Source organism: Helianthus annuus, chromosome 15 (assembly GCF_002127325.2).
Source record: "Helianthus annuus cultivar XRQ/B chromosome 15, HanXRQr2.0-SUNRISE, whole genome shotgun sequence".
In the NCBI taxonomy this organism is placed as follows: Eukaryota; Viridiplantae; Streptophyta; class Magnoliopsida; order Asterales; family Asteraceae; genus Helianthus; species Helianthus annuus.
In genome coordinates, this window is record NC_035447.2 from 115,576,030 (window position 1) to 115,586,642 (window position 10,613).

At 33.2% G+C, this 10,613-nt stretch overlaps 1 protein-coding gene across 1 annotated transcript; it reads right to left on the reverse strand.

The window, feature by feature from the left end:
- Positions 1 to 5,610: 5,610 nt before the first annotated feature.
- Positions 5,611 to 10,032, reverse strand: LOC110912290 (cysteine-rich receptor-like protein kinase 42). Its single transcript, XM_022156979.2, has 6 exons — positions 8,791 to 10,032; positions 7,351 to 7,464; positions 6,920 to 7,270; positions 6,502 to 6,736; positions 6,254 to 6,398; positions 5,611 to 6,175 (listed from the first exon to the last, which is right to left on the reverse strand). Exons 1-6 carry the CDS (start codon positions 9,572 to 9,574, stop codon positions 5,807 to 5,809), a joined length of 1,998 nt encoding a protein of 665 aa, XP_022012671.1. The 5' UTR covers positions 9,575 to 10,032; the 3' UTR covers positions 5,611 to 5,806.
- Between the last annotated feature and the right edge of the window lie 581 nt (positions 10,033 to 10,613).

The window sequence follows — 10,613 nt, forward strand, 5'->3', positions numbered from 1 at the left end:
AGGTGTGGTATGTTGTCACTCTCAAGAAAGAGTACAAATATGATTATACATGACATTTGAAATGTCATACTCATTGAATCTCACTATTAATTTATAAAAAGGTCATAAGATTTTAGACTGATAAATCGTACAGGACTCGGACATACTAGTAAAAGTTATGTGAAGAGAAGATTATAAAAGAAAATATGGTTAAAACAATTTCCATTTATCTTACCTCAATTTGCTCATGAAGTAGCAATATTGTCAAATGTCTAAAGGTATGCAGTGACTTTATATCCATATGTCCGAGAGAATAATAAAAAAAAATCATGGGACTTTTCTAATTTTACTCCATTCCCTGAAGTGAATGTGACTATATATTGACCATTGGAATGGTAATGATCATGGACAAGATTGAAAATTTGTAATGAGATTGACCAAGAGAAATGCAACGGTGATCATGTTAATAATGAGATGGACCACCAAAAGTGGTAAACTAAGGAATTATTCTCTCGTATCCTATGTTTTATATTACATTAGTGCAAGTAATACCTATACGATCATAAACTAGAAGTTTATGGATCATGATTATTTACTTTATTGGCATGACCGGTTAGACCACACCGAGTCAATGATGATGTGAAATATAATGAAGAACTTGAAGATTCTTCTAGCTAATAGCATTATCTTTTTTGCTCTCAAGGGAAATTATATATTTACCAAATAAAGGAGGCTTTATCCCTAAACATTCTTGAAATGATTAAATGATATGCATATCTCAACATGATACCATTTAGTGTTTTTTTTTTTTAAATCGATGCATCGTCTAAATGGTTATCAAATCCACAACCTGAAGTTTGTGTGATTGTGGCTTAGCTAATGTGATAGCAAGCACATTAATCCAAATTGATATATTTATTTTGGTAATAACGGTGAATTCAATTCCCAAGTTATTAATGATTATTGGAATAAATGTTAAACTTCATATAGCTTATGTTTATACAAGAATTGCTTTGACGATCACTAAACGTTCACAATTGATTACAAAGCCAATGATCATAAGAGCAACAATGCATATATGTATTTGGGTACATGTGATTTTACATGTACAACATTAATTCACATCAAGCCAATATGTCATCATACTTCCCCGTTATAGTTGGTTTTTGGTCAGGAACCAAATACGTCCCTTCTAGATTTTGGTTGTGCGGTATATGTAATATTGATCCACCACTAGCACAATTCGGGGACCTCTAAAAGGGTTGAGAATATATGTTGGGTAAAAAAATTGTTTATGATTAAATATTTAATACCATTGGTGAAAGATTTGCTTACGGCTCATTGGTTTTCACTTTAGTGAATGAATGTTCCCAACATTAGGGGGAGATAACAAGCAGTTGGAAAGTGAAAAGTGGAATGAATTATTGTGTTATCTTGATCCTTAGACTATAAATAGTGAACCAGAAGTTCAAAGGATAATTCATCTACCAATATTAAAGAACAAATTACCAGACAAGTTCACTGACCTAAATAGAGTGACTAAGTAAGTCACATAATCAACTGCTTATGCTCCAGTTATATTTGTGTCCCAAGAGGACAACCACATATTTTATAATGATCTATTACATGCCTAAAGCGTGGTAGACTAGTTGATTCCAATAATAAAATTCCTCAAAAATTGGAGCAAGTAATTAAGATGGTCAAATTGAGGTTATAGTAATAAGATCTCCTGAAGAGACAGTAGACATGATGGTTCAAGAAGAACCTCAGGTACCTGAAAATAAAGAGATCTCGATAAGTTGTATCATGTCTAAGATATGTATGAAATCGAAATAAAATCGACGTCGTTATACTTTTGTATATCATGTAGCGCTTGAAATTATTAAGTGATGAGGATCAAGATTTGAGATTGCCTATGAACGTAAACATAGAAATGATTGGCCAAAATGGAAAGATGCAAATAAGGCAAAATTGAATTCTCTAATGACATGGAAAGTCTTTGGACCAACAGTCCATACAACTGAAGTTGTATTATGTTGGATATAAACGGGTCTTTTATGTGAATTATGTGAAAATCAAATTGAGTGATATAAGGAAAAATTAGTGGCACAAGAATTTTCACAAAGACCTATGATTGATAATAAAAAGACGTATTCTCCAGTGGTGGATGCATTGACTTTCCAATATTTTATTAGTCTGGTAATATAAAGAGAGCATTAATATGCGTCTTATGAATGTTATGTATCACTTGATACTGAAAGTTTACATGAAAGTCCCGAAGGATTAAATTATGTAAGTCATGTAAAGTAAGTTCTCGAGAACAATTTGATCATTTATACATATTCGGATTTGAATATGCTATGATTATTTTACATGTTGGAACTCATGATGAGTTTCTAAAGCAACTGAGTGCTTAAAAAGTTAATTGAAACATCTTAATGATGTAATACTTGTGCACCAAGAAACATACATAAAAAACTTGTACCCGATGATTATGACATCTAAATAAATAATGTACTTGCATATGATATAGATATCTATATGTTAAATGAGCAAATTTATGTAGCAAAACTCCTAAAGAATGAAAGCACATGTATATTGGGATAAGATGGAACGAATTCCCTCATGGATTGATACTGCCAAAAGCATTGATGTCAAAACCTCAAGAACATACTATATGAAGTTGATAAAATATGTATGGACAAAAATAGTCGGGTCGAGTGTGGTACAACTCAAGATATTCGCCTAAAGAGGGATATAAGTTTGATTAAATTAGCCATGTTTTATCAAAATTCTACTTTTATAAGTTCACTATAATCGCAATTTACAGTGATGATGTCTAGGCATCATCGAGAGAAATTGTCGAGCTTTTAGAGGGAGAATTTTTTAATGACCTTGGCACAGTCTAATTATCACTCGAACTGCAGTTCGATTCTATATATGTAATTATATTTTATGAATCCCTTAAGTACATCTAGAAGATGATGTTGGGATATTTTAGTATGGACATAGTTGAACCTTAAAGTATGTTTAAGGTTTTTAAGTCACTTGTTATAAGAAATGTCTGTTATAATCTCCTACCAAAGTAGAGATTCTCATTCTAGAAGTACCATCATTAAATGCACATGTGCATTAATATGTTTTGCTATCTATGTATGGTTAATAATATTTTTCACTTGAGTATTGTCATGATATAGCCTTTGTCAAGCAAAGAGGCATTGGAACGAGTTCAAAGAAATATTTCAGGTATAAACGATATTTGATTATATTTTACTAACCCATCAAAACAAGTTTGGATAGTCTTGTAGATGCAGGAATGTAACAAAACACAAGCGTGGACATATGATATTTTCGAAATGAGGGACCTAAAGTCTCGTTAGAAGATTACACAACATTGCTCAACATAAAGGATTGCACATTAAGGGATTAAGGGATCAAGCGAGAAATCATTGGCTACAAAAGCTTTGATTAACTTTCAAGGAAGATGGACACACGTTACTTAAATGATACGTATTATAATGGGGGGGGGTTTATTCAAGTTGCACTCTTTTTCCCTTAACTAAGTTTTGTCCCATTGGGTTTTCTTAGTAAGGTTTTTAATGAGGCAACGTACCTAATCCAGACGTATCATGGGGAGACAATACGCACTGCACTCTTTTTCCCTTAGCTGAGGTTTTGTCCCACTGGGTTTTCCTAGCAAGGTTTTTAACGAGGCAGCATCTCCAAGCGTATAAAGTTGATAACCAAGGGGGAGTATTATAAATATATTGATATTGTGGTTATCAACGCCTAAAATAGAATAGGCTTATTCTCCAAGTTTCTTTACCCTATATATATTCGATTGTATTTATTGTATGTATACACCATCAATAATAAACATCTCTTTCTCTTCCAATATCTTTTCTCATCTTCTTGCTATTAGGCTTGTTCATAACAGAAACATCTTTTTCAATAACCAATATATTATGGGAATCTAAAAAGCGTCAATTATATGTTCGGTTTAACTAATAAGTGAATTTAACTGACCCTCTATTCATCACCACCGTCTGTCCAAATATCTAATCAACTAATTAAGTTCTAGAAACTAATAATATAATATTATTATTAATTAGGTGGCGGTCCATTGACAAAAACAAAGTCTTTAAATACCTATTTTTGTGACCCAAACTCTTATTTTTATACACGATTGGAAGGAGGATGTCTTAGATTAAGTATAATCTATACTATATAATAAAAGAAACCACTTTATGGACACTTATCATCATATTAGGACATCTCTTATAGATAATTATTATTTTAATTTAAATTATAAATTATAGATAAAATAGTCGTAAATGATGAATTATTATGTTACAACATTAAAAACGAAAAAAAAAAAAAAAAGCTTAATGACACCTAGATATGTTAATTAAATAATAAATTCTTAAATATTTTAACTTCGTTACTTTTTAATCTTTCTTCATATATTTCTATTTTTATACTATAAATAATACTTTTATTTATACAGTTGATTAACATATTAAAAATAATAAAATATCATTTGGTTTTGATTTTTAATCGGTTTAAAAAGTATGAGATGAATGTATTCAAAGGAGAATCTCACAAATATTGTAGATTAGAATAATATATAGTAATGGACAATATTACTATAATTTGGTTTTGATTTTTAATCGGTTTAAAAAGTATGAGATGAATGTATTCAAAGAAGAATCTCACAAATATTGTAGATTAGAATAACATATAGTAATGGACAATATTAAATTATAAAATGTAGATAAAATTGTTGTAAGTGGTGAATTATTATGTTACGACATTAAAAACGAAAAAATATAAATTTAGCTGAACGATACCTAGATACATTAGTTAAATAACAAATTCTTATGTATTTTAACTTTGTTACTATTTAATTTTTCTTCGTATATTTCTATTTTTATAGAAAATAATAACCCAAGCAAAAAAACATCGACAATTTGACCCGAGCATAATAATATAAAATGTATTCTTTGGATATAATAATGTATCAAATAAAATCTACACGTACTATTTATCATTTAATATTTCATTAATCTAACCCCGTCTTATACACGGGTTTCTAACTTAAAATAAATAAATATAAAGTAAATGTTATAATAAGTAAATAGTATATCAAAGTTTATTTTTAAACACATAGTTGGCGACTATATGTTTTAGCTGATTACATTATATTTTTCAACCTATGCAATACAAGAGTTATTTAACCATATAACTTTTTTAATTACTTAGCATATAAATTTACATTTATTCAACCCGTGTAATACACGGGTTCTAACCTAGTCTATATTAAAAAAATAAGCCGTTCAAAAAAAGTAATATAATTTTATTCATGTGACCCAAACTCCTATTTTTGGCCTGCCAAACCAATCATTTTCCTTCAACAAACAAAACTTATCCAAAATTATCAAATAATATTTGTACACGAGTTTCATACTTCCAATTATTACATCTTCATATTCCTAAAATTATAGAATATATCTATCCACTTTTATCGACCTATATATAACACGTCTCTCAAGACGCTAACAAACATATATATGTATTAGATCAAAAAAAAAAAAAAAATTCTATCAGAAGCATATGAAGTGATTTGAGCCGTTAATATTAAAAAAATGATTAATTAAACAACCTTTTTTTATTATTTTAATTTACTAAATACAATACAAAAAATTTACAATGTAATACTATATATTTGCAGAAAAAATCGAAAAAGAAAATGTGAACTTAAACTTTGTCCAAAATATGCAGAAATTCCTCCCAAACAAAATTTCTTCTTTTTTGAACCCAAAATGAGCTAACCCGAGCTCACTTCATTAATTCTTAAAGGCCACTCTGAACTCGGACTCGTGGACGAGTGTGACGTGGCGGTATACGACATCCCTACCTTGGTCATCGGGCTAGAAGTTGAGCTGCTTAGCTGTTGAGACATGAGGGCCCGCGCGTTTAAAAATGGCGGTTGATTAGGGACGGGGATCTGCTTATCTCCGTTCTTATTGGTCAAAAACTCGACCACTTCCGCCATTGATGGCCTTAAAGCCGCAGACGCTTGTGTGCACAAAAGCCCGATTTGCACCACTTCTAACGCTTCTTGTTCAGGAAAATCACCTTTTAGCAATGGGTCGATCGCTTCGGACACAGAACCTTCTTTGTATAGCCTCCAAACCTGTTTAATCAACACACGGTTAAAACAATGAAACAAAGTACGAAAGTTTGAAAAAAGTGTTTGGTTTTCGAGTCGTACGGTTTGCAAAAGTGAGCCCGAGTCTTCTACAAAGGCGTTGTTTCTTTTTCCACAAGCGATTTCAAGAACCACAACTCCAAAGCTAAAAACATCAGCCTTTTCGGTCAGTTGACCTCGGACTATGTATTCAGGTGCCATATACCCTCTGAAAATAACATAAGACAATGAGTCATTAATTTCTAAAGCATCATTTTATCGTTTTTCATGCAAGAAACGCCATTTCTGCGCGAGGATGACTAGAATCTTACAAAGTTCCAGCAATGCCGGTGGTAAGATGACTTCGGTCGGTAGGGAAAGTCCTCACGAGGCCAAAATCCGAGATTTTGGGAGAAAAGTCTTTGTCAAGAAGAATGTTGCTGCTCTTAATGTCCCGATGGATGATTTTTACATGACACCCGCCATGAAGATATGCTAGACCTTCTGCGGTTCCTAGAATCACCTCGACTCGCTGCCTCCAACTCAAAATTTGTGCTTTATCCTTGTCTGCAAAAAAAAAAAAAAAAAAAAAAAAAAAAAAAAGAGAGAAACCTCAGTCATATTGAAACCATACATGTGGGCTACACGCTACTAATCGTTGATGCGTGTTTTCAAAGTAATTATTGTAATTTAAACAACTATAGGTACAAAAAAAACTATTAAAACGTAGTTATATAAGAGGAAATTTACCGAAAAGGAAATGATCAAGGCTCTTGTTTGGAAGAAACTCAAAGACCAAAAGACTCTCGGGGCCTTCGATACTACAAGCTAAAAGCTTGACAAGGTTCTTGTGTTCAATCGCGCTAACCAAATTGACTTCATTAAAGAACTCATCGACCCATTGTCGCGTATTGAAAAACAATCGTTTCACAGCAACAACATCTCCGTTAGGCAGAGTTCCTTTGTAGACTGAGCCCGCTCCTCCTTGACCTAACTTGTTTGAAGCGTCAAAGTAGTTCGTTGCTTTCTCAAGCGTCTCGTATTTGTACATCAATCCAGACTTGTTGAATGAGCTTGGTATCAATGCCAGGTTTTTTTGCTCTGTCAATACAAGTCAACATTTTGGCCATTCGGGTCAACACATTATTTGACTTTTTGTTAAGATTGAGTAGTAAGTTTACCTTCTTTGCGCTTTGATATCCTTATATATGCTGCATAACCAGCAAAAGATGAGATCATGACGAAGGCAACTACAGCAAGCACAACAGCTACTTTGGCTCCTGGACTAGAAAGCCCTGAAAATGAGAACTAGAAATTAAAAAAATAAAAATAAATTATAATACATTTGTTACCTAAAAACTACAACATTTCCTTTTTATTTGAGTATAAATATCATAAAAAAATATTTTAGCATAAAAACTTTACCTAAAAACTACGACATTTCCTTTTTATTTGAGTATAAATATCATCAAAAAAAAAATTAGTATAAAAAACTAGACATGAAAAAAACTTTAAGCAACCGTAAAAGTCACGATTTCCGGTTAAAGAAACCGTTCTAAAAAAATTAAACCGAAAATGTGTCCAAAGTCTTCCTCTTGAATCCTTCCAAAGTCTTATTGTCAAACACATGTTATTTTGAATCATTATCAAGGTGAAGAACGACAACAACTTTTAAATTAAAAAAGTACACCTAAAATAATTAATTAAGGGTATATCTTATTAAATTTGTATGTGACAAAAAGGAACATCAAGCACCCAAATAAGAAAAATAAGCTTAAGAAATGGACCAAGACGAAAAGTCAACAAAATAATGAAATTATTCCAAGGTAGGTTAACCTAAACAAACACCCAAATTTCAATTGTATTTGAGTATAAAAAGTTGAACAAAGTGAATCATGCTTGTACATTAAGGTCATAGAATAACTTTCCAACTAATGCCATATTAGAACTGAAAAAAAAAGATTGACTTTTGATGGTCAAAAAGTTTACCTTTAAAATTTGGATTTTTTTTTGTAACAAACTGTTATGATTTGGATAACATTTTATGAAAATAAAATGCGTCGAAGTGAAAACCGCAGGTACCCATATCGATTTTGAAGATGAAAACTACAATGTTTGAACTTTGAATTTGGAAGTAGCAAGTAAGATCATAAAAAGTCAAAGAAAACAAGTGAGGCCATCATATTTGAAAATTGGCCAATTTTGACAATCTTTATCTTTTATGCACCAGTTGCCACAAAAACTAAAAGAAAATAAAAGGAAAGCAAAGACTTGAAACACAACATTTTCTAAAAAGATTAAGAAAAAAATCAAACCAAAACATATAACAATTTAGAATCCAACCAGTTTTAACCTAAATCCAATTTGACCCATTACCCGACCCACCCGTTTTACCAATCTTCAAGAGTTTATCACAATTTTCCCAGAAATATAAAATAGAAGTGCAATATATTCATATCAAACTAAAGAGGAAACTTCTGGACATTGGGATCACAAACATTTCAGAAAGATTAAAAGAAAGTTTCCAAACTGACCCATAAACACAATCATGAACTCAAGAACCATATAATTGACTCTAAAAAATCAATCTTGAACAAAAAAGAAGGGATGAAGTGAAATACCAGAACTACCCCCATCAGAATCTTGATCATTATTGAAAAACTTGTGAGTAGAATACCTCAAAAAACACCCTGCATTCATACTCCTCCCTTCCCTACTTGGCAAACAGCTTATTGCTTCTGTTCTTGCCTTAGCCAAACACACCCTACACTCTTCACTACTCAAACTCTCCCAACACTGTGCTAACCCATAAACCCTATTCCCCTCCAAAACCCCAAACCCACTATTATTAACAGCTAATCTTGTAAGATTATCAACCAACTCAGTAACACTTTTATTAAACTCCAAAACCCCACCTTGAAAATCATTAAAATTATTATTATCCACAACACTCGAACTACAATTTTTAGCATCAGTAACCGGGTCAACGGCTTCTTGGAAGAAACTATGATTATCGTACCGAACAAAACACCCGTCGAGAAAGATCCTGCCGGAGGTTGCCGGAAGGCATCCCGGAACGGTGGTACGGCTGACGGCGTAGCAGACAAGACAGTCAGTACGAGAAAGATCACGGTGGCACTGAATTAACGCGTAAAACGGGGGTAAATTGGGAGCAGTGAGGTTTGCAACGGCGAAGTTGGTGTCGGAGTTGTTAAGGTTGGTTGAGAGTTGTTCCATGGCTTGTACGAACGTTGGGATTAAGGATGTGGTTGTGGCACGTGTTCCCCCGCACGTGAGGTTGCCGGCGGGGGTGGCACGTGCGTCGGAGTTGACGGTGGGGATGGAGAGGATGATGGGGAAGAGGAGGAGGAAAACATATGTTGTTGGATTGATGTTGGGATTCATAATTCAATAGATTTGAAAATTGAAAATGAAAATATGATAAATATTAAGGAAAATTATAGAAGAACGGGTAGGTAAACGGGCAACTAGCTGTGTGGCAATTCTCTTTTTACATAGGTTGTTTGTTGGGATTTTGGTTTTCTGGTGGGTGTGTGTGTGTGTTTTTTTGGTGATATATGATATATGGAGTGATGAAGAAAAAGCAGAGTCAAATGTTTGGAACTTTAGATGTGATTTCACACGCTTTTTCTGGGTTTTTTTTCTCTTTCTTGATGATGGTATTCAAATTAAGGATACATAGGTTGTTTGATGGGTTGATGGAGAGGTTGAGTTTTGGATTTTGGTTGTTTTTTATTTTTTTGGGTGGGTGGGGGGTGGTGGTGTTTTTCAGGTGGGTGTATATATGGACTGATGAAGAAGAAAGGCAAGTCAAAGGTTTAGAGGCGATTTCACACGCGTTTTGTGGTGTTTTTTTTCTTTCTATATGACTTTTTTTTCTCTGGAATTCAAACTAGGGATTATTTGTTTACTGTTTTATTCTTCTTCCAAAATGGTTGACTGGTTGGTTTCCATTATCATATAAGGTAGTGTTCGTTTTACATAATCATATAAGATAGTGTTCGTTTTACACACTTTTGTTAAGTTTACGTTGTGATAGTTTCGATGTAATTTTTGTTGAGGATGAAACGTTATCTTAAATTAAGTGCGTGTTTGTTTTTTTGGGAAAAGCTCTTCTTGACCTCTTATGTCTGCCCCACGCAGACCATGCATAGACGTTTGAGTATGCAGTGTGTTTGTTTTCTTGAATACCTTTCATTAAAAAAGTACGCGAGACCTCTTTTTGGTGCAGACATGGATCAAGGTCTTCAAACCTCTTCTCCATTCTTTCTTTTTTCCCAGATGCAACAAACACAAAACACCAAAAAAAAAAAAAAACCCTAGCTCCTCCTCCCCTCCACACAGCCGTCGATCCCCTCCTCCTCCCCTTCCATCGTCGTCACTCCCCCTTCTCCCTCCCACTCTGTCGTTGCTGCCCTCCTCC

Bases quoted from the DNA above. Each gene is read 5' to 3' on its own strand.
- LOC110912290 (XM_022156979.2), bottom strand. From the start codon at position 9,574: ATGAATCCCAACATCAATCCAACAACATATGTTTTCCTCCTCCTCTTC. The intron at 6,737-6,919 runs GTAAATTTCCTC...TTTTTTTTGCAG, and splicing joins CCTTGATCATTTCCTTTTCG to ACAAGGATAAAGCACAAATT. The intron at 6,399-6,501 runs GTAAGATTCTAG...TGTTATTTTCAG, and splicing joins ACCGGCATTGCTGGAACTTT to AGGGTATATGGCACCTGAAT.